General features: G+C 37.3%; 2 protein-coding genes across 4 annotated transcripts in view; both read left to right on the plus strand.

The window, feature by feature from the left end:
* The window catches only part of gli2b (GLI family zinc finger 2b), a 164,352-nt gene extending 154,267 nt beyond the window's left edge, over positions 1-10,085 (plus strand). Inside the window, exons 13-14 of one of the 2 annotated variants that reach the window (XM_087272358.1) lie at positions 3,534-3,858; positions 5,611-10,085. In XM_087272358.1, coding sequence (XP_087128484.1) covers positions 3,534-3,858; positions 5,611-7,556 — 2,271 coding nt within the window. In that variant the 3' untranslated portion in view covers positions 7,557-10,085. 2 annotated transcript variants of the gene reach the window in all.
* traf3ip2b (TRAF3 interacting protein 2b) overlaps positions 1-25,715 on the plus strand; it is an 872,991-nt gene that overhangs the window by 696,088 nt on the left and 151,188 nt on the right. The window lies entirely within an intron of this gene.

Below are 25,715 nucleotides of genomic sequence, written 5' to 3' on the forward strand. Positions count from 1 at the left end.
TGCTCTAAATAAATGAGTACATATTCTTTTTGAAAATTAATATTTTTATCTATTTTTTTGTATATATTTTTAGGGAATATAGGCAATACTTTTTAGTGCATTTAAACTAAAATGCTTTATTAAAGAGTTATGTTTATTAAAATAAGAGTTTGGTCACCGAACATCTTTAAATTCACACAAGTTATTGCAAAAAACAGCAAAAATCAACTAAGTTTTATGTATTTGTATGTTTCTCTTGATTTATGAAATGATTGTGAGGGTCGTGTTGGTGATATGACAAAAGTCTCATTTCACAATATAAGTTGTTTTATATACAGTGCTCTATATAAATGAGTGCATTTTCCTTCTGAAAATTAATATTTAATCTATTTTTTAGTGAATATAGGCAATACTGTTTAGTGCGTTTAAACAAAATTGTTTTATTAAAGAGTTATGTTTATTAAAATAAGAGTTTGGTCACCAAACATCGTTAAATTAAAAAAATTTTAAAGTTATTGCAAAAACAACTAAAATCTACAAAATTTTAAATATTTTTATGTTTTTCCTAATTTATTATATGATTTTGAGAGTCGTGTTGGACTTGATGTGACAAGTTTTATATCACTGTATAAATGAGTATATATTCTTTCTGAAAATTAATATTTTGATCTTTTTTTGTAAATATATAGGCTGTACTGTTTAGTGCGTTTAAACAAAATTGCTTTACTAAACAGTTACGTTCATTAAAATAAGTGGCTTGCAACACAAGCCCATTCTGAAAACATACCCGTGTGTACATTTCTGGAGATCGCGAATTATGTAGGCAGAGGTACATAGGGCTGCATTTTGTCTTTAAAACTAACGCTACAGGGCGGTATGACGTCGTTCCTTTTCGTGCTACCAGCCGACAGTTATCTCCGTATGGCCGGCTTTACCGCTGTTATCAGTTTGCCCAGTTAGTTCACCATGTACATTTACACACTTGAGACGCAGAGTGTGGTTGACCACGACGATGAGGTTTGGGTTTGTCGAAAAACACTTCCAGAAAGGGAGTAAGACAAAAAACAGAAGCCAAAAAATAAAACAAGCAAGTAAATAAAAGGGTGAGAATGCAGTAAAAATCTGAAAACGTGGTAAAAATCAGACGAGGACTTGAATTCTTTTTCTGGATTGCTTTTTAAAACACTGTTGGTTGGGTTTAGAGAAGTGGGTGGGCGAAGGAGTAGTCAGTCAGTCGACAGCAGCCTCTGGTGGCTTTACATGAGGACAGCAGGGACAAATGGCAAGAAAACTGAGATATGAAAAAGCATACACAACGCCCTCTGGTGGATCCGTGAAAACAAAAACTGCAACAAAATGTAGCTCCTGGGACGTATTTGGCGCTCTCCAGAAATGTATACAGTGGTACTTTTTCAGAATGAGCCCCCATTGGTCACATATTGCTAAATATCTGTAGCAATAGAAACTAAAAGAATTTAACTCAAAAACAAGCTACAAAATCTCAACTAAATTATGTTTTTAATCGTTCTCTTGATTTATTTTGTTTTAAACTCATTTTTAAACTGTGATCTTAGGCTCACAGATCCCTCTTTTAAATTAATGTTCTAGAGGATGATTTACGATAAACTATTTGGTAATATGCATTAGCCAAAACTGAACTAATCTAACGGAAAAAAAAATGAGGATCAAATGAGCACAAACAAATGAATTTGTTGGGCAAAAAAATATTACAAAATTGTATTTTAATAAACATGAAAAAATTAAGTGAAACATTTTTTGTACATTTTATTTAGCTGTTTTATTTCTTTATTTTGCAATAACATGTACATTATCTTTCTATTCCTAAGGATGTTTGGTGACAACTCTTATTTCAATTAATATAACCATTCAATAAAACTAAATTTTGGTGTTTAAATGCACCAAAATATATTGAGTATATCAAATGGATAGAAATGTTCAATTTCTCTCATTTATGCTGAGCACTGTATGCATTGTAGGCAGGGCTTTACATTAACTTTTATAATTACCGGCCACCGTGGCTAGTAGTTTTCCAATGTTACTAGCCACTCTGCATTATTACCAGCCACATCTTTGTTGTTGGTAAAATATATTCTATATGCATAAATTTGACTTTGACATGCTAAAATGACTTGATTTAAATTTTGTGTCATGCGTCCTCATTCATTTCTCTTTTTGTGTGTCGAGTATGAGTTTGCTCAATGAGCATGATAAAATGGGTCATTTTAAATGGGTGTTATATTGCAATTAGTTTTTATTTCACATGACTTTTTTTATAGCTCAAAATTAACGATTTACCAAATTTATCTCTATAACCACACGAAACAATAATTATTTCTTAGCCACAAATTTTTTATGTGGCATAACAAGCTAAATATAGCTGTATCCTATACTTTTTATTTAACAAAACATTTCTTAAAAAAGAAAAAGAAAAGAAATTGACTTATAAAAATATCTATTGTCATGTATCAAAAATATGCACAGTAATCTGTCGTGGCTAAAGATCTCTCAGATCACCAGTTGACTGCACATAAATCTCCCACACTGCAAAAAATGCTTTTCTTGCTTAGATTTTTGGTCCTGTTTCTAGTCTAAATATCTAAAATTTCTTATATCAAGAGGCATTTTCTAGACAAGCAAAACATATCGTCTTGTTTTGAGAAATAATATGCCAATATAATGTAAGTTTTTCCTTAAAACAAGCTAAATAATCTGCCAATGGGGTAAGCAAATTAATCTTTTTTTTTTCTTTTTTTTTTTTGACGTAAGATTATTTTGCTTACCCCATTGGCAGATTATTTTGCTTGTTTTAAGGAAAAACTCACTTAATATTGGCATATTATCTCTCAAAATTAGACAATAAGTTTTGCTTGTCTAGAAAATTCTTCTTGATTTAGGAATTTTTATATATTTGGACAAGAAACTAGACAAAAAAATCTAAGAAAAGCATTTTTTGCAGTGCATTAAAGCAATGTTGTTAAAAATTATAATAATTGAACCATTTTAACAAAAATAAAAGCAAATAAAACCGTAAGCAAATAAAAGCAGGTGAAACATACCGTGTGTGATAATGAAAGGAGGATCACATGCACACGGTTAACTTTAGGCCATTTAATAATCTGTTCAAACTGAAAGCAACCGGTGCTGCGGGTGCATGTTCATCACTTTTTGTCTAGTTTATTTGAAAGAGAACCGATGAAAGTTGCGTTTCCAGATCCTGTTCCAGACACAGTGCCTTCATATGAAATATGAGTTTACTCACCAAACATCTTTAGGAATATAAACATAATACTAAATGATATACTTTTAATGTTTCTCTTGTGTTATTAGTGTGCAAATTGGACTGTGATCTCAAGCTCAGAGATCTATATGATGATGCAATAATATATTTGTGCCTTTATATTAGATTAATAAGTCATGAAGCCAAAACTGGAGCATACAAATGTTCATTTTCACTCATTTATGCTGAGCACTGTATGCATTCTCTCCATCGATCTCCTATATTATAATCAAACGTCCTATTATTCCGTCCTCAGATGTATCAGTCCAGCCCTGGTGGTCAGTCATCATGCAGCAGCGAGCCGTCACCGCTTGGCAGTGCCAGCCTCCATGGCGGTGGAGTAGAGCCGGCGGGACTCAGCGGGGGCAGCGTGGGAGATCTGAGTGCCCTGGATGACGTGCCCATTGTGGATTCCACCGTCTCCACAGGAATCCTGGGCCTTTATTTGCGCAAGAACGCCGGCCCGGCCCACAGACTCGCACACCTGAAGCAGGAGAAGCTGAAGTCGGTGCGGGACTCGTGCTCCTGGGCAAACACAGCTCCTCCTGCCCCCTGCACCAAACTACCACCCATCAATACTGGTGAGCAAACTACCTAACTAATTTATTTCAACTGACGCTAGGGTTGGGTGATTAATCGAATTAACCCTTATGTACTGTTAAAATGTACTACCCTTTCGTTATGTTGGTGGCCGTTTTTGTTTTGACTTCCATTATAACCAAGCAATCAGATTTACCCATCAGACTTTGCTACGAGTGTAAATTTAACTAGAACCTAAAGTTTGTTGATAAACTTTGATGTTGGCTTGAGAAAGCCAACGTGACTGCGCTAGGACTGGGAATGGCAGTTGGCAGGAAGCACGGCGGCGGTTGCTAAGTGGTTGCTAGGCAGTTGCTAAAACAATTATGGCATTGTTAGGTGGTTGCTAAGCAGTTGCTAAATGGCAATGCTTGTGTACATGTTTGATCAAATGCTAATACTTAGTAGGCATCTCTAGCATATGTTATTGTATTTAGATAATCATTCATAGCATGTAGCTAATCGTTATTAGCACTTAGCTTCCATTATTATTGTTACCATGCATAGTACACAGAAAGTCCCATTTGCTAGCATGAGTCAAACAAGCCAATGCCCAGGTCCCTACGATGTTCTGATGTAGAGATATTGCTGTTTTTAAATGGTTGCTAGGTTATACTGTTTTATTGCTATGGGGACATTTGACAGGTTAGTGATGATACATCAAAGCTTCTTGACAATATGAGTGATCTTAATCAACCCCGATGTTTCTATGACAGTCTTTATGAGTGTCAAAAACTGGACTTGAACATTATGTATTCCTGGTGTTGGGTTGCGGATGGAAGGGCATTCGCTGTGTTAAACAAATGCTGGATAAGTTGGCGGTTCATTCCGTTGTGGCGACCCCTAATTAATAAAGGGACTAAGGCAGGCATGTCCAAACTCGGTCCTGGAGGGCCGGTGTCCTGCAAAATTTAGTTCCAACCCCAATCATACACATCTGGGCTGGCTAATCAAGCTCTTACTAGGCCTTCTAGAAACATCCTTGCAGGTGTGTTGAAGCAAGTTGGAGCTAAAATCTGCAGGACAGCGGCCCTCCACGACCGAGTTTGGACACCCCTGGACTAAGGGGATGAACATTATGTAAAAATGGCTTGCCGTATTTTTTTGAAAATATAATGCTTAATAAGTGTGAAAGTGATACATGCAAAAATGCCATATCAGTAAAAATATGGAGTTTAAGTCAAAAATGGCTTGCCATATTTTAAGAAAAATAATGCTTAAAAATTATTTATTGGAAAACTATAAGTCTGATAAACCTTAAAGATATAGCAACAAAATCTAACGCATCTAAATACAGCTTTTGGCCAAATTTGGGGCTTGTATAATTTTTTTATATGCTCAGATTATAAAAATTTAATATTTAACATTTTTTATTAAAAAAAAAACAAAAAGTCTTACAGGCATGAGGAGATATAGCAACAATCTTGAATGCAGAAGGCATATTTTGACCACATTTGGGCCTTGTGGCATGAACGGCCTAAGAGGAGATACGTTTGTTTTCAAGGACAGAGTAGTATAACAGTATGTTGGCTTTCTCAAGCCAACATAAATATGGAGTAGTGTAATATGAAGCTGTGATATCACCCTAACCTACCTAATCCCTAACCCCAACCAAATACAAATATAGTGCTGGTGGCGTAATCTGATGGGTGGGATAAAATGTCAGGACAACGGCTTTACTGATTAACTTTGCATGAAATTCATCTTGATTAACCCGCCTAGTCCTAACAGATGTCATTTATACTTTATGGCAGGTTCTTTATTGGACGGTCTGTGTGATCCAGGGCTTTCCATCTCCAGCCCGCGTCTGGGCGACCTCTGCCCTGGCGAGACTACAGTGTTAAGTCAGTTGGTGGAGCGTCGGGACAGCCTGGCCAGCACTGTGAGCTCTGCGTACACCTTCAGCCGGCGCTCATCCGGAATATCACCATGTTATTCGAGCCGTCGGTCCAGCCAAACATCACAACCTGGCGGCCGTCACAACAACATCAGCTCTGCTGACTCCTATGACCCCATTTCAACCGATCTGTCTCGAAGGTCCAGCGAGGCCAGCCTATATGGGGGAATCTTCAGCTTGACTCCTGCACAACACTACCGACTTAAAGCCAAATATGCTGCGGCCACAGGCGGAGCACCACCCACGCCTCTGCCTAACATAGACTGCAAGACTCTGTTAGGAGATTCGCATGAAATCCCCATACATCCCCCTTTGGTTCCCAGAAGGTGCAGTGACACCGGCTATGCCAACCGTAGCGTTTTACCCCATGAGGTGACAGCAAACATTACTCGAAGAGCGAGCGACCCAGTTAGACGAATAGCTGCTGAGCAGCATTCGCTCTACAACAGTGTAAACCCGTATCCAACATTACACCCTCTTGCGTCAAGCCGACACTTTTACAGCATGTCTGAGAGTAACGTCAACCGCCAGCAATATCCACCACGAGCTCCGAGCATTTCTGAGAACGTGATGATGGAAACTCTGCCGGATGATATGGAGAGTTGCAATGGTGTTGAGGATGGTTTGATGATGGCTGATGATGCTGTTCAGTGTATCACAACTCAAAATGCAGATTCCCCTCAACATACAGGCGTAGTGCACCGGAACCAAAGCTTTGGTTCTCCACAACATTGTCATCTCCAGAGACGTCTGGCTTTGGTGGAGGGGAATATGAATGCTGTAGCTAGACAAACAGCCAGCTCTCAGCAGACATTTCCAGGTTCGGCCAATGCCACAAAGATCCCGATGCCGGTGCAGTGGAATGAGGTCAGTTCAGGGACGGTGGATTCATCTTGCAGCCAAACCAAGCAGGGATCCGGGCGGGGAAACCTCCAACAAAAACAAAACCTCAGCTCATTTCTGAATGTCAACTCCAACCAGCAAGTCGGTCTGATGAGCCACAACCTTGCCTTGAGTCCCGTACAGCGCAATGTTGAGTTTAATTCCCAGAGGATCAATCAGAGGCAGGCTAACGCAGAGTTTCTGCATGGTTACCTTCAGGGTTCTGCTTCGAATGACATCAGTCTTGGTTTGCTAAACCCGTCTGGTAAATCGCTGACTGTACAACCTGGTGGCGTGCAGAATAATAGGGTATGCGCTCAAGCCCAAAGCCATGCCACTTTTCCAAATAATCAAGGAAATTACTCCCAGATGAGCAGCAACCAGCAAGGCTACATCGTAGCGTCCCAGAATGTGAACGGAAACCTGCTCCTACAGCCAAGGCCGCCCACAGAACCCAAACCCTACAGCACGCAGCATTCAGGGCCAACAACTGCAGCACAATCCAACTTTAGCCCTGCATACGACACCTCAGAGGCAAGCCCAAAAAAATCCAGCTCCATGTTTTACACCGGCCAGATTCACGTGTTTGATTCGAGCGGCGCTATGCCCTGCCCATCTTCAGTGGGCTCCCCTGAAACTAATCAAGTCTCCAGTACAGTGGATTCAAGTGGAGCCGATCCCCCGCAGATTGATTTTGACGCTATGCTAGACGAAGGCGATCATTCCAGCCTCATGTCAGGAACTTTAAGCCCCGCCCTCCTGCGCAGCCTATCGCAGAATTCCTCTCGTCTCACCACGCCCAGAAATTCGGTGACGTTGCCGCCGGTGGCTGCAGGCATCAGTAACATGGCCATCGGAGACATGAGCTCCATGTTAACTGCGCTAGCAGAGGAGAGCAAATTCCTCAATATGATGTCATAGAAAAGCAGAAAGCACAACATTTAAAGAGACGGACATTTCTGTGTTTGAAATCGCCTCCTATACAGTCGACTCCCTAAACTGGTGCACTAATATATACAGTGAAGTCAAAATAGTTTTAATAACTCATCTCTAATAACTGATTTATTTTCTCTTTGCCATGATGACAGCACATAATATGAGACTAGATATTCTTCAAGACACTAGTATTCAGCTTAACGTCACATGTAAAAGCTTCACTTGGGTAATTAGGGTAAAGTTAGGGTAATTAGGCAAGCCATTGTATAACAGTGGTTTGTTCTGTAGCCAACTGAAAAAAAAAACCTAGCTAAAACTCACTCATTCTGAGGCGGGGACCAGCGTACCAGGACACACCCGAACCAGTTAATTAGGACCTGAACAGCACTTGATAATTACAGGCAGGTGTGTTTGATATGGGTTGCAACTAGGGCTGCACAATTAATCGAAAAAAGATCACGATCTCGATTCGACCCGACACACGATCTTAATTTAGCTTTTCTTCGATTCAGCCAATTTTATTTTCAAGGTCAGGAGAGAAGCTTAAAGGCGGCCGCACAGGAACATGAACACCCTCAAATGGCATAAAAAGTGTCACATACTGTATTTATAAGGTATAATTCACCCAGAAATGTCATTTCTGTCTCATGTACAGGGCCGGCGCGTCCATAGAGGCAACCTAGGCGGCTGCCTAGGGCGGCAGTATAGAGGGCAGCGTCCGCGACACCTCCCTCACCACCCGCGCCCTCAGATATATGGGCGCATAGGTGACAGAATAGAGAGGGCGGCGTCAGCGACACCTCCATCAGCACCCACGTGTCATCAGTAATATCCGCGCATAGGGCGGCAGAATAGAGAGCGCGGTGTCTGCAACACCTCCCTCCCTGCCTCAGCACCCGCGTGTCCTCAGTTTTATCCGCGCATATGGCGGCAGAATAGAGAGCGCGGTGTCCGCGACACCTCACTCCCTGCCTCAGCACCCGTGCATCCTCAGTTTTATCCGCGCATAGGGCGGCAGAATAAAGAGCGCGGTGTCCGCGACACCTCCCTCCCTGCCTCAGCACCCGCGCGTCCTCAGTTATATCCGCGCATAGGGCGGTAGAATAGAAGTCCTCGACACCTCACTTTATATTAATAACTGGTCACTTTCGTTTTCACATTGGGCGGCGTGATTATCCTCTGCCTAGAGCGGCAGTTCAACTTGCTCCGGCCCTGCTCATGTAATGATTTATTTGCGGTCGCAAAACTACACGTGAGCTGACCCCGAGCTAGAGAACTCGTGCACGTAGCACGCCAATGACGGCTGCTTTAGTGAACAGAACCTGCATATGCTGTGAATAACAAGGTATAAAGTTAATTTGGTGTGCAAACCCTCAAGCCTCATTCACACTACGAGCGACTCACAGCGGCCAAGCCACAAGCGACCGTTCATATCAATTCAACAGAGAGTGAGCGACTTCCGGCGACCTCCGTCTATGCGAGCAAGAGCAACCGTTGGCGATCAGCTGGGCGTGACAAAGTTGAGAATCCTCCAACTTTATGCAAATGAAAAGCAACTTTCTTGAGCGTCGGCCAATTGGAGCACCGGTAGAGCTCACGTGATCCTCTCTCAGCTCCTGCAGTGGCTGGTTGTATTCTCTGTGCTCAGACCCAGAGAAACAGGCAGCTACAAAGTGGATGCTAGTGTGAATGAGGCTTCATTCCTAGCTGTTGAGTGCACATGGGTTGTACACTTATTATTGCAGTGCATTGTTGGATTGATTGCTCTTCGGAGCGTCCACTATTATTTCGGACAGCACTACAAAGAGTGCACTATTAAGGGTACAGGGGGCGATTTCAGATACAATTTGCGAAAGAAAAAAAAACCTGAGTGACTTCATGCAAGGACAAAATGATGCATAAACGTTTTTTAAAATGCTTTTTAAGAGCGTGTTATCCTGTATAGTGTTAGTCGAGACTTTGGTAGAGTCTTTTTGTTGTCTTCAAGAAGCCATACTTTGCCTTAGACCAGTGTATGTACAGCACACACGAGCAGACAGACGGAGAGTTTGATTAGCGACGGTCCTGTATTTTTATACGACTTCTGATGACGCGAACGCAGGAACAAGTGCCTCGCTGCGCACAAGCGAATGCAGGATTTATTATTAGCAGAACAGGACTGAATCTTTTGCGTCTTCTCCAATGGATACCAAGAGGTTTTGTATATGCTGTAAATGAAATGTAATATTAAACGTCCTCTGCTCATTTCTACTAGACAAAAGAGAGGCTCCAAAGTGAATATGCATATAGGATATTATGATGATATGTAAAACATGACACTTGAAAGTCTTGCTTTGTTTTGATTTATTGATGTAATCAAAGAAACGTAACGGCGCTCTCGAGAGATCGCAACGCTCTGAACCCAACCAATTATCTTGGACTTTTAAACTCGGTATACAGAAATATGTTTCAGCTGTTTGATGTAGATATATTTTGTACATTTTTAATGAAATACAGTATTGTTGTTTTCCTACAGTGGTCTTGTCTTCTTTCTGTGCACTGGTGAACACTTGCAAAGGGTAAATTAGGAATAAATTATGAGCAAATTTAGATTTTCAGGTGAACTAACCCTTTATTATTTAACAGATGCATTGCAGCAGATGCAACCGCTCTAACTCTGCCATAACCCAATGCTGGGTCAGATATGGACAAACCTAGCTGTTAGGGTAAATAGTGTCATTTCAATAACTTAGTTGAAAAAATTGTCCAGCAGTTTGGTTTATCCTGATTTCATCCAAAGTTGGATTATAACGACCCAGCATCTTTAGAGTATATGATTGAATACATCTGCTGAAATGCATCTGTTGAGTATTGAAATGTTATTGATGACCTGGAAAATAAAATTGGCTTCTAATTTACTCAACCTCAGGGCAAATTACAGTTTTAAGTGAACTATCTAAAAATCTGGGTTGTTTTAATCCCAACATTGAGTCAACTATGGACAAATACAACCCCTGGGTTAAAAGTTTAATTTAAATTTAATTGAACAAATCGACCCAATATTGGTTTTGTCATTAAGCCCATATTTGACCCAACATTGGGTTGCAACAACCCAGCATTTTAGATAGTTCACCCAAAAATGTAAATGTGCCCAAATGATGAGAAAAATAGCAGCAGATTTAATTTAAGGTGAACGACCATTTAATAAAAATGCTGGGTTGCTGTAAAATTGGGTAAAATATGGACAAACTCAACCAATGTGTTAAAAGGTTTATTTTAAATATAAGAGAATAAATTAAACCAACATAGGCTTTGTCAATATTTGTCCATATTTAACCCAACGTTGGATTACAACAGCATTTTGAATAGGTCACCCAAAAATGTACAGTAAATTTGCCCAAATGATGAGTCAAGTAGCAGCAAATTAAAATTTTAAGGTGAACTAACCATTTAATTAGAAATGCTGGGATGACTGAACTCAAAATTGGGTCAAATGTGGACAAACCCAATAACCAATGGATTAAAAAGTGTAGTTTAAATTTAATTGAACAAATTAACTCAACATTAATTTTGTCAATATAAGTCCATATTTAACGAATGATTGGGTTTGGGCAAATGCATTTAAGTATACACTCTATAAAAAAAAAACTTTATATATATATATTTATATATATATATATATATATATATATATATATATATATATATATATATATATATATATATATATATATATATTTTTTTTTTTTTTTTTTTTTTTTTTTACCTTCCAGCATTTTTCATAATTTACCCAATAATTAAAATGTGCCCTGAGGGTGAGTAAATTAGGATCACATATTTTTTTTTTGGGTGTATTAATCTTTTAATTTTGAACAAATGCAATTCGGCAGATGCATTTAAGTATACACTCTATAAAAAAAAAAACTTTATATATATATATATATATATATATATATATATATATATATATATATATATATATATATATATATATATATATATATATTTTTTTTTTTTTTTTTTTTTTTTTTTTTTTTTTTCCTTCCAGCATTTTTCATAATTTACCCAATAATTAAAATGTGCCCTGAGGGTGAGTACATTAGGATCACATTTTTTTTTTGTGTGTGTATTAATCTTTTAATTTTGAACAAATGCAATTCGGCAGATGCATTTAAGTAGACACTCTATAAAAAAAACTGGGTTGTTGTAACCCAAGATTGGGTTTTAGTTGGACAAACCCAACCATTGGGTTAAAAAGTGTCAGTTGAAAATTTGATTTAAAAAAAATGTAACGAATGGTTGGGTTTGTCCAAATCTGACCCAACCTTGGGTTACAACAACCCAGCATTTCACATAGGTCACCCAAAAATGTATTTGCACAAATGGTGAGTAAAATAGCAGCACATTTTTTAATTTAAGGTGAACTAATCATTTAATTAGAAATGCTGGGATGACGTAACCCTAAATTGGGTCCAATATGGTCAAACCCCTAAAAAATGTTGTTTAAAGTTAATTGAACAAATTGACTCAGCATTGGTTTTTGTCAATATTTGTCCATATTTGACAAGTAGGTTTGTCTGTATTTGACCCAATATTGGGTTTCAACAACTCAGCACTTTGGATAGGTCACCCAAAAATGTAAATATGCCCAAATAGTAAGTAAAATAGCAGCTAATTTTAATTTTAAGGTGAACCAATCATTTAACAAAAAATGCTGGGATGATGTTACCCAAAAGTTGGACAGAATTTTTTAATTTTAATTGAAAAAAACTTTACAGCAGTTGGGTTCGTCTATATTTGACCCAACATTGGGTTATTTTTTTTAATATTCCACAGATGCAATTCAGCAAATGCGTTCATGAATAATCTTTAAAAAAATCTGCGTTGTTGTAACACAAAATTGAGTAAAATATGCAAAAACCTAAATCATTGGGTTAAAAAGAGTAATATAAATTTAATTGAAAAAAATTAACGCAATGGTTGGGTTGTTCATATTGGATCCAACATTGGGTTAAAATGACCCAATAATTAAAATTTGCCCTGAGGGTGAGTTAATAAGCAGCAAATTTAAATAGTTTGGTGAATTCTTGTTTTAATATTCAACAAAAGCATTTCAGCAGATGCAGTCAAGTTTATGCTCTAATAATTGGTCAAATATTGACAAACCCAACCATTGGTTAAAAAGTGTCAATTAATTGAACATTAAAAAGAAAATTAAACCAATGATTGGGTTTTTTGTCCATTATTGACCCAACATTTAGGTTAACCTCCCCACATTTTTGGTAATTGACCCAATAATTAAAATATGCCCTGAGGGTAAATAAATTAGGAGTAAATATAATATATGTTTTGGTGTGTTAATCTTTTATTATTCAACTAACTAAAAATTGAGTTGAAGTTGGAAAAACCCAACCATTGGGTTAAAAATGTCAATCAAACAGTTAACCCCCCAGCTTTTTAAATAATTCACTCAATAATTAAAATTTGCCCTGAGGGTGAGTAAATTACCTGAAAATTTGAATAGTTCAGCGAGTTACTCTTTTAATATTCAACAAATGCAATTCAGCAGATGCAATCAAGCTGGGTTTGCTCACATTTGTCCCAAAGTTGGGTTAAAACAACCCAGCATTTTGATAGTTCACCCAATAATTAAAATTTGCCCTAAGAGTGAGCAAGATAGCAGCATTTTTTTTTCCTTTGGTGAATTAATCTTTTGAAAATGTAATTGGAACAATTTAAACAAATGGTAGAGTTTGTCCATAACTGACCCAACATTTGGGTTAACATTCCAGCATTTTTCATAATTTACCCAATAATTAAAATGTGCTCTGAGGGTGAGTAAATTAGGATCACATATTTTTTTTGGGTGTATTAATCTTTTAATTTTGAACAAATGCAATTCGGCAGATGCATTTAAGTAGACACTCTATAAAAAAAAACTGGGTTGTTGTAACCCAAAATTGGGTCAAAGTTGGACAAACCCAACCATTGGGTTAAAAAGTGTCAGTTGAAAATTTGATTGAAAAAAATGTTTGGGTTTGTCCATATCTGACCCATTTGGTTACAAAAACCCAGCATTCTTTGATAATTCAACCAATCCGCTTGTTAAGTGGTGACGTGTTTGTGACTTATGTAATACTGTTTCCGGGTCCAAGCCGCCATTCATTTGAGTTGAGAAATCATTCGTTGATGATCACTTTTTATTCCTATCACACATTAAAGTTAATTTTATTTAAAATCATAGTGTACACAACAATCTCTGGGCTTGCTGCATAACAAATACCACAAATTTAACAATTCATAAAGAATTGAATCACTTTCTGGCCATCGGATATTAGGCATGGGCTTATATATTGCGATCGTGATTTTCTAAAGCATTACATCGCTTTGTAAACATTTATTATTACCATTTCATAAGTCTCCCCATTCAGTTGAATAGAGCGCTTGGACCCGGAAGCCGCTCCGCGTGACGTCACACTTAACAAGCGGATAATTAAAATGTGCCCTAAGGGTGAATAAATTAGTAGCAAATATACTTTTTTTGGTGTATTAACTTTGAACAAATGCAATTCAGCAGATGCATTCAAGTTGGGTTTGCCCGCATTTTTCTCAAAATTGGGTTAAAACAAGCCAGCATTTTTGGATAGTCCACCCAATAATTAAAATATGCTCTACTGGTGAGTAAATTAGCAGCAAATGTTTTTATTTATTTATTTATTTTTATTTATTTGGTGAAATGATCTTTTAATGTTCATATGCATCACAGCAGATGCATTCAAGTACACACTTTAAAAAAGCCAACCATTGGGTTAAAAAGTGTCAAGTGAAAATGTAATTTAAAAAACTTTAACCAACAGTTGGATTTGTCCAAATATGACCCCTCATTGGGTTAAAACAACCCAGCATTTTCTGATAACTCATCCAATAATTAAAATTTGCCCTGAAGTTGAGTTAATTTGCAGCAAATTTAAATTATTTGGTGTATTAATCTTTTAATAATCAACAATTCAACATCAAAAAAATTTAAACTACTAGTTGGGTTTGTCCATATTTGACCCAACATTTGGTTACAACAACCCAGTGTTTTGTTCAGAGCGTACAGTAGATAGTGAACAAATGAAGATGTTCAGCTGTTCTGACATGCAATCTTGAACAAAGCAGCTTATTTGACCACTCTTTTGATTTGTGTCGTTTATGCGATGCCGGCGTGTGTGAGTGTTGATGGATGTAAGAATGTAAATGCAATCTTCTCTTGCTGATCGGGCATTTCTCTAGCTCAGAAAACAAGTTTAGAAAGAGTTTTCATTTGCTTTGAGAGCTTTAAGAGAACTGAACGCTCGTCTCGTGCATACAGAGCAGGTTCTGGAGTAAACCACCATGTTTTCTCAAATGAACAGTGGCAGAATGACCCAGCGGAGCGACTGCCTAAACCACATAAAACACACACTTGAAGAAGGGAACGGTCCAGGGACGAGGTCTTCGGAGTAAAAGCCTCAGGAACAAATGGTTTTATTCTGACAGTGAATTCAGCCGAGGCCTCGTTTGATCTCGCGTTTCTGATAGCTGGAATTTGGTATTCTCTCTGAGAAATGAAAGAGAAGGGAAAATAGCCTTAGGAGGAATAGCCCGAGGATGAAAAAAGAGGGGAAAAAATGTGTTGAAGTCTTGAGAGCGGACAAAAGGGAAATTGCCAGATCACGTGCTGTGGTTTGATTTGAAAGGCATTGTAAAGGCATGACCCTGGTGACCTTTGAGAACCGCGTGTGCCTTAAATAATATAAGACAAATCAAATGTGCGAGCTGCAGTATGGCTTTAGGATTGGTTTGTTCAGTGGTTTAGATCAGGGGTTCCCAAACTTTTCAGCACGCGACCCCTAAAATAACAATGCCAGTGACTCACGACCCCCAATATCCTCTGAGGTGGTTATAAATACAGAAAACTTGCATGCAATGGCGCACAAACACACACCAATAGACCAAAGTCTATTCTTCGTTTAATTTTTAAAATGTATTTCAGTGCTGTAAATGGGCCAGAAAGTTTAACCTGGTGTTATAAAATCAATCTGCTGCATCTGACGCTATTGCTGTCTTTAATATAATGTATGTACCCCCAGGGGTCGCAATCCAATAGAACAAGTAAATAAGCTACTATAGTAACTATAAACGGCTGTTTTTTTCTCTTCAGTAGGTTATGGATAAAATATGGTAATTCTTATGGTCTAATAATAATAATAAGTAGATTCTGGAAATCACCAGGCGACCCCCCTTCATTGTTCCGCGTCCCCTCAAGGGGTCCCGACCACCACTTTGAGAACCACTGGTTTAGATTAAATTGATGAGATTAATTTCACATGCATGACCAGTCAAGATGTTTTCAGTGTAAAAAACATTCATAAATGGGCAGTTTTCCTTATTTTGTGATTCATGTTTTTATTTTCACCTATTTATTTCTGCTTTTGAACTGCATTATGGGATCTTGATCGTTCTTTCAACAACTTTTAACCTTGAAAAGTTGCAAAAAGTGGCTTTTGTGAACATTTTTAATAGTGTAAAGCAGGCCCGGATTGGCTAATCGGGAGGACTGGGAGAATTCCCGGTGGGCCGGTCCGGTGTCCCTAGCTCCAGAATCTGTTGCTCTCAGCAGCCACACTTTTTAATTTTATTTATTTATTTATTTACATGACCACAGCCCTTTTATTCTTGATTTTACCGCAGCTCTACTCTTTTTATCTATTTTCTCGCTGAGTCACTTCTAACTGAACAGCTGTTGTGGTCCAGCCGTTAGCACATTAGTTTACGATGCCACAGACCCGGCAGGCCCGGATTAAGACCTCAGGGGCCCCTGGGCACATTGTCTTGTAAGGCCCCCTACCTGGCCGCACCCCTATAGTTGAATTTAAAAAATAAGAATTTAATAATTTTTAAATAAAATTAATCTATAATTTTTTGCCCACATATTAAATAAATGATATATAGTACATGTGTATTTATAGTCTACAAAGATTTAACTTATTTTTCAAAGAATTGAATAAAAATACTAATAAAACTATATATATATATTTATGTATTTATGTATATTTTCTGTCTGTCTCTCACACGATGAATCCAGTCCGCGCTGCGCTGCCGTTAGCCTCCTCCGCCTGGTTAATGCTATCTCATCATTTAAAGTTACCATAACGTATTCTTCTGTACCCTCAGAAGAGGGTACTGTGCCCATAAGGCCCATTGGTTAATCCGGCCCTGAGACCCGGGTTCGATCCTTTTCTAAGTAATTTTTTTTTTTCATTTTTATTGTTAAGACATATAATACTGTTAGGGTTGTTGAACATTTGAAGTTCTAAAGCAGCTGTTTTCTCAAAAAAGACGTGATAGTGTCATTAGAAACTGATTTGGAAATGACCTTATTTTAATATAGTCAGTCGTGAACTGAGGTGGGCCGGTCCGAGGCTTGAAACTCCAGGGCTGAAAAGGAGTCCCACTCCAGGCCTGGTGTAAAGTGATCTATTGTCTGGGTTGGTGTGATATTTTTGCACCCCCTGGTGCTTCTTGCGTCTGTGTCGCAGCACCAGTGGCACCAAAATTAGGCACTGAAATGCATATGCTGATTCAGTGATTCTGCTTGTGAGAGACTGTTCTCACTCTCAGCTCACATCATCCAAAAGAAAAGGTCCACATTGTCCCCAGATAATATCAACAGACTGGACTGTCTTAGCAGCTGGCTGAATGTAAAGGAGGACTAAGCAAAATTGCCTCTACATTATAGTTAATGTACTCAACTCACAATACCACTTTACAATGAGTGCAATTGTTTGTGTTCAATACTTTATGGCCGCATTTACACTGCACTGCTCAAGTGGCTCAATAACGATTTATTTCTCACATGTGGCACAGATGAAATATGGCCCATGTACGTGTAAACAGGAACAAATCACATGGATTCTGATACTCAACTCAGATTCAGGCCTTGTTCATATGTGGAAATTTATCCGATAAGAATCGGATCTGTGTTCTCGTGTCTGCAGTGTAAGCAGGTAGATCGGATTTTCACCTGTCAATGCGAGTCGCACGTCATTAAAAACCATAGCGAATGACGTCAAGTCTGACAGTTTCATTTTAGAACAGACTTCCCAAACCTTAAATCTCTACACGAGGACTTTCATATTGTCATATAGCACAGGTATTTAAGCATGTTAACGAGAGCGAGAGAGCGCAATGACCGCTCGTAACCAATATAAACTAATATAAAACTAGTGCATACATCACGTGCATTAATCACTCCATGGACATTACATTAAGATGCCTAAAGGTTTAAAAAAAAAAGCCTATATATCAAAAGAAGATGGACAAATGAGAAGCTTTCTATCATATACTATAGTAAAACAGCTTGTCAAAAGCTGCAAACAGATTACATACAGGAATAGAGAAAAGAGCCTACTTTAATTATTAGCTGTCAGTCAGCGCCCGCTCTTTTATTTCTTGGTCATTGCGCCTCAGCAGTGAGCTGTGTAAATGCAGACAATCGTATACGAGTCCCTTTTAAAAGATTATGTAAGCAGGTCAGCAAAAACATCAGACAGTCACAAAGTCGGAATTGACCATCAAGATCTGCAGTGTAAATGCAGCCTATTATCATTATTATTGTTATTATTATTATTATTGTCGTTATTATTATTATTATTATTGTTGTCATTATTATTATTATTATTATTTTTGTCATTATTATTATTTTTATTATGTCATTATTATTATTATTATTATCATTGTCATTATAATTATTATTATTATTATTTTTGTCATTATTATTATTTTTATTATGTCATTATTATTATTATTATCATTGTCATTATTATTATTATTATTTTTGTCATTATTATTATTTTTATTATGTCATTATTATTATTATTATCATTGTCATTATAATTATTATTATTTTTATTTTTGTCATTATTATTATTTTTATTATGTCATTATTATTATTATTATCATTGTCATTATTACTATTATTATTATTATTTTTGTCATTATTATTATTTTTATTATGTCATTATTATTATTATTATCATTGTCATAATTACTATTATTATTATTATTATTATTTTTGTCATTATTATTATTTTTATTATGTCATTATTATTATTATTATTATTATCATTGTCATTATAATTATTATTATTATTATTTTTGTCATTATTATTATTTTTATTATGTCATTATTATTATTATTATCATTGTCATTATTATTATTATTATTTTTGTCATTATTATTATTTTTATTATGTCATTATTATTATTATTATCATTGTCATTATAATTATTATTATTTTTATTTTTGTCATTATTATTATTTTTATTATGTCATTATTATTATTATTATCATTGTCATTATTACTATTATTATTATTATTTTTGTCATTATTATTATTTTTATTATGTCATTATTATTATTATTATCATTGTCATAATTACTATTATTATTATTATTTTTGTCATTATTATTATTTTTATTATGTCATTATTATTATTATTATTATTATTATCATTATTATGCATTTTCAATATCTGCAATGCCTGTATTTTGGATTTTTTCGTAGTCCACTTAGAATCCAACATGGAAATCATTCTTGCTTTTTATTGTTTCTTAAATAAATACGGCTTTTCGCAATTAATCGTGATTAATTACAAACAAAAGTGTGATTAATTAGCTCATATTTTTAATCAATTGACAGCCTTAATATGTACATATTCATTCATTTATTCATTTTGTTTTCAGCTTAGTCCCTTTATTAATTACGGGCCACCACAGCGGAATGAACCGCCAACTTATTCAGCATATGTTTTAAGCTGCGGATGCCCTTCCAGCTGCAACCCAGTACTGGGAAACACCCACACACTCTCATACACTATAACTAATTTTTAGCATATCCAATACCCCTATAGCGCATGTGTTTGAACTGTGGGGGAAACCGGAGCACCTGGAGGAAACCCACGCTAACACGAGGAGAACATGCAAACTCCACATGGAAACGCCAACTGCCCTAGCCAGGGCTTAAACCAGCGACCTTTCTGCTGTGAGGCAATGGTGCTACCCACTGTGCCACCGTGCTGCTTGTGTACACATTTGGGTAAGAATTAAAATATTTATACCATTAGAGGCTGGATGTATTTACACACTTCCGACACAACCCCCTTATACAAGTGATTTTTTTGCATAATAGGTCTCCTTTAAGCCACAAAATTATCAGTATTGGTTGTAAATCCAATGACATAAATATTGACAGTCTCTTATGAAAGTATATAGTGTATATACACCAAACAGTGTCACCCGACAAAACTTTATATGGGACAGAAAAACAGCATCCATTAAGTTCCCCCGGAGTCTGACAGACAGGTCTAATAGGAGAAAGAGCTTGTGGGATTTGGTAATGGTGTGTGTTGAGAGCGAGACTCAGGAGATCTCCCAGCTAACGATGCTGTAATGTAGTGCTGCTGTCCGCATGAGCAGCAGTGTGACGGATCGGCTGAGAGCACAGAACTGCACACACACACACCGACTGGCCGATCAATCAATTAAAGACCCGGCTGCAGACTCTAATTAACACACTGCAGGGCGAGACACATACAGTTGAAGTCAGAATTATTTGCCCTCGTGTTCAATTGGATTTATTTTATTTCTCCAATTTCTATTTTAGGGAAGGACTTTTGTTCAGCACATTTCTTTTTTTTTTCTTTTTAAATGTTTTATTTATACATTACAAAAATATACAAAGACAAACATGAAACAATAAGCAAATACACTGAAGAGTATTATGAGCAAATAATAATAATAATAAATAAATAAATAAATAAATAGATAAATAAATAGATAAATAAATGGTCCCACTTCATATTAAGTGGCCTTAACTAATATGTACTTACATATGAACTAATAGTTTGTTATAATGTACTTATTGTGTAAATACATGTATTTACTGTGTACTTATGCTTGATTCAATACATGTATGTAATTACATCTGTAATTAACTTTTGTAATTACATTTGTAAATACACTGTTGACCATCCCTTACCCCTTACCCACCCTTAAACCTACCCATGCCACTAAACCTGCCCAAAACCCAACCTCTATTCCAACTCAAAAGCACCACAAGTGTTCTCAAATACATTATAAACATAGTAAGCACATTGTATTATTTTTTTCTGTAAGTACATAATAGTTAGGGACACTTAATATAAAGTGGGACATAATAAATAAATAAAAAATAATAACAATAATAACAATAAATAGATAAAAAATAATAAAAATAAATAGATAAATAAATAAAAACAACAACAACACTAGTGCAATCTTATATACAGAAAAAAACAAGTCTACAATGTGTTGACCAGAAATAGTTTCCCGTAAAAGCTGGGCATTGGGGGGTGGGGACTCAATCAGAAGGAGCAGGGTCAAGCTGAAGAGTTTGGACATATTTGCGAAGGGGTTCCCACAATTTAATAAAAATAGTGCTAGTTTGGTGAAGAGAGTGCCTAATTTTTTCTCATTTCATAAAATAAAGAACATCTCTTATCCAACAAGTGTGAGAAGGAGGGTGAGGGCTCCTCCAGTTCAGAAGAATGAATCGCCTAGCCAGAAGGGTTAAGAAGGCTACAAAGTCTACAAAATGAAAGGGTAGAGTGTGGTCGGGCAGAAGAACCCCAAATAAACCAATAATTGGACATGGTGGGATATCAACAGTGGTAATAGCTGATAGCGAGTGGAATATTTGTCTCCAAAAAGAAAGCAGGGATGTGGCGAGGCAGTGGCGCCATAGGTATTGCTATCGCCTCACAGCAAGAAGGTCGCTGGTTCGAACCTCGGCTCAGTTGCTGTTTCTGTGTGGAGTTTGCATGTTCTCCCTGCTTTCGCGTGGGTTTCCTCCGGGTGCTCCGGTTTCCCCCACAATCCAAAGACATGCGGTACAGGTGAATTGATGAGAGATGGGTTGCGGCGGGAAGGGCATCCGCTGTGTAAAAACAAGCTGGATAAGTTGGCGGTTCATTCCACTGTGGTGACCCCGGATTAATAAAGGGACTAAGCCGACAAGAAAATGAATGAATGAATAAATGTTCTTGAGACGCATTACATTTGCACTGGGCTTCAGTCCATCAAATTCGAGAAAATTCACAAGTATTTTAAAGTTCCTTGAGGTTGCTTCGATTCAGAGCATTTATTATGCCCATTAGCAGAGCACAGCACCTTGAGATATCCATTCTATTTAGGATTATCATTCCCTCAACCATGATGGTTTCCATCTTGTGGTTCAATTTCAAAGTAGACTGATCACCAATGATGGAAATTGACATCACTTGCCTTTCAAGGTCATCCTCAAATTCGTGTGTATTCAGTAAAGCTCTGGGGCTCTTTGGCTTTATTCCGCCTGAATTAGGCCTTCCGGTTTAAAAAGCTTTTCATACCCACATGCAGAGGTGTAAATACAAAAGTTTGGTATCATTTGAAAGCAAACTCTTTGAAATTTCATAAAATACAGTTGAAATTGAAAACAATTGTTGTGTATATTGTCTGTGTTATAATAAACACACAAAAAAGGCACTTTTCTTCATATATATATATAAACTGAAGTTTGGAAATGTGTAACTCAGGCCTTGAGTGCTCCAGCACCCTGAAAACAACTTTATTTCTTTCCAGCAGGTGTCAGCAAACACAGAAAAAGTTTTTTTTTTTCTTGATAATAGTGTATGTAGGAGTTATTCTATTCCAACTGCTAGGAGGAAAAATGCCTTTTTTTTATTTCCGAATTTGAAGTCTCCCCATACCCTCATACAGTACAATAAATGCAATATCTCAATGTCATTTTACAGAAAACCCTTTGAAATTACAAAAAGAACAGGTGAAAGTGATACATATTATTATATATGTCGTCTGTCCTATGATGAACCTCAACACACACCGCTTTTAGTTTTTTTGTACTAAAGCCTGATTTAGAAAGTGTATAACTCAGGCCCTGTATGCTCCATCAAACTGCAGATTGTTTTGATTGTTACCAGCATTTTTCAGGAGACACTAGAAAAAAGAATTTTGTTTTTATCATGTAGTATGCAATAATTATTTTAGTTCAACCGAAGGGTGGGAAATCATACCTTTTTTTGCTTCTGATCGGTGACTTTTACGCACTCTGTTTTGGACACCTCTCTTCCTGTTCGTCATGCAATATCTCAGTCACTGATTGGCTGATCAAGGCTTGCGATACGTCAACGTAAAGCTGAGAATCTCACCTTTCCAATGATATGTTATCCATCTGGATAGGTCGAAGCTATCTTATTTTCCCGAATTTTGGAGTACCCTAATCTGTTGCGTTTGGCACTTACAAGACACAGCTGGGGTTTACTGATGCACACATCCTCAGAAAATGCTGAAAATGGACTCATTTTGCAGAGGACAACCTAAGGTAAAAGATGATGTAGCTTGTTTGGCTATCTGTGCTGTCTCCGGCAGCTCACGGAGCAAATAATCAATAATTTATACTTGAGAGTTTATACTTTATGATTCATTCGAAGACTGTTGGACATGTGATTGTGAATCAATAAAAAAATAACGATGGATCCTTATTATTGGGAATAAGAGCTTTAATTTGAGGTATTACTTGCCAATGTGTGTCCAGGGCCAGAGCAAGCTGAACTGCCGCTTTAGGCAGAGGAAGATCATGCCGCCCTCAACCCCAATGTGAAAACGAAAGTGACCGGTTATGAAAATGAAGTGAGGTGTCGCGGACCTCTTTTCCAGAGCACTATACGCAGATATAACTGAGGACGCGCGGGTGCTGAGGGCGGTAGGGAGGGAGGAAGTGTTGCGGACACTGCGCTCTCTATTCTGCCGCCCTATGCACGGATATAACTGAGGACACGCGGGTGCTGATGGAGGTGTCGCTGACGCCGCCCTCTCTATTCTGTCGTCTATGCGCGAATATATCTGAGGACGCGTGTGGTGAGGGAGGTGTCGCGGACATAACTGAGGACGCGGGTGGTGAGGGAGGTGTTGCGGATGCCGCCCTCTCTATACTGCCGCCCTAGGCGGCCGCCTAGGTCGCCTCTATGGACGCGCCGGCCCTGTGTGTGTCTAATATTAGCGATGTGAAAAATATGCATACTGAGCAATGTACAAAACCGGAAGGGTCGAGATATTATACATCGAGTGTAAATTAAGTGTAAATAACTTTGTTACAGTGCAACAAATATCAAAGTGATGTGTATCAGTTGAAAATAGACATTCTAAGCTTTCACCCAGTAGGTCATATTGTGTTATTGATCCAAACAGACCTCTTAAATCTATAGTTATGGTCCCGATGATGTCATTTTGTCCCCGGTACCGGGCAAGCAGAGTTTAACTGTAGCAAGAATAAAAAAATTTTAAAAATTCAGTCAAAATACACTCAAAATCAACTGTATTCACCAGGAGTAGCCAACACTCTAGTGGAATAGAGAAAATTGATTTGGACATTTAAGAAAATTCAGATATCTCACCTTAAGATGTCCTCTGTGCCAAACAGTCTGTCTGAATCTTGTGTCTCCTAAATTGAACGTGACCCATTCTGTTAGTGTCATGGTGTAAATGTATAAATGTCTTCGTGAATTCATGTTTACATTCAAAACCCTGTAATATTTTAATGAAATGCTTAGTTTTATCCCCAAAAAACCCCACTTCAGATTTAAATTATAATTACACAATATTATCCAGCCTGATCTCACGAGAAAACGTAAGTATTTTACGTTTTGGCAGTTTAGTGGCTAATTCGTACGAGTTCAGTCGTAAGAAAATGTACGATTTTAAAAAGGAAGCGTGGCACCTAACCCCACCCCTAAACCCAACCGTCATTGGGGGATACGCAAATCGTACTAAAATGTACGAATTAGATCGTACGAATTTGTACGAATTAGCCACTAAATGAAAAAGTTACGAATTGCCGTGAGATTGTGTTGTATTATCATATGATTAGTAATGATTCTCTTGGTTATTAATGTCAGCCACTCATAAAGAAATCAAGACGAGCAGGTGATCGTGAAACTTCCAAGCGTTTGGTACCTTAGTGAAGCCCTGCGAATGAGCTCTGTAAGGTCTCTGAGATATTGAATGTAATATAATGCCCTCAACACTGGACAAAAGTGTGTTCTGGATCCCCGGAGGACATGAACACAGACTGGAAAAGATGATGAGAGACTTCAGGCTTCTGTCGAGATCCAGAAACTCAGATCACTTCAAAGACGCCTCAGACTCTGCTTTCATCTGAAGTCCAGATTATCACTCATGATGAGAACACACAACTTTATCTACACCCTCTTTATGCATTACGATCGTTCAACAACATAAATATAATATTAATAGTTTAACCATTTATATCAAGCGAAGAAACATACAGTTGAAGTCGAAATTATTAGCTCTACTGTGATTTTATTTCTTATAGTTTAAAATACTGAGCGTTTGTTTGATCAGGTGAAAGTTTCAGCTTGTGTGAACACTTGTTCGGGACATTTGGAGTTTCTGTCCCACTTCTGAAGCTGTATGTCATTATTACTAACTCCACGTTCCTGCCGCCTGTTTTATTCTCCCACTACTAAGATCTTCTTTGATGGATCGTGTGCTGGAATCCTTGATAGGTCATTTGTTTTACTACAATAATAACATGTAAATTTCTGCTCTGGACTCCGGCTTGTGTTTGAGGAAAATCTGCATTCATTTTTGAATCATTATAAGTCCAGAAACATATGCTGTACTTTACCTTAAGTGTATGCAAATGCTTGGCCAATGCTTCACTTGTGTTATGAATTGCAGTCGGACACTTTTTATAGCACAACAGTGAGCTTTCTGTGAATTTTATAAAAGCTTGAGATGTTTTGGTGTAAAGTCTGTATATAGTCTAGCTCAACCAAAAAAAAAATGATTTACTCACCCTCAAGTGGTTCTAAAGATGAGTTTAGGGTTTTTTATGAACAATTTTGTGTTACTTTGAATTTCCTCTATTGTTTTATTTACTACATTAAGCGTTTGTCACATTAAAACCTCTGGCTGTTGAATGAAAGCAGGTGCTGAAAATGGGTCATAATGCAGTGTATTCCTTTAGTTTTACTTCTTTTGAGGGATGATATACTGATATTCTGGGTTATATTTCATAAAAA

Source organism: Danio rerio, chromosome 11 (genome assembly GCF_052040795.2).
Source record: "Danio rerio strain M-AB ecotype USA chromosome 11, GRCz13ab, whole genome shotgun sequence".
In the NCBI taxonomy this organism is placed as follows: Eukaryota; Metazoa; Chordata; class Actinopteri; order Cypriniformes; family Danionidae; genus Danio; species Danio rerio.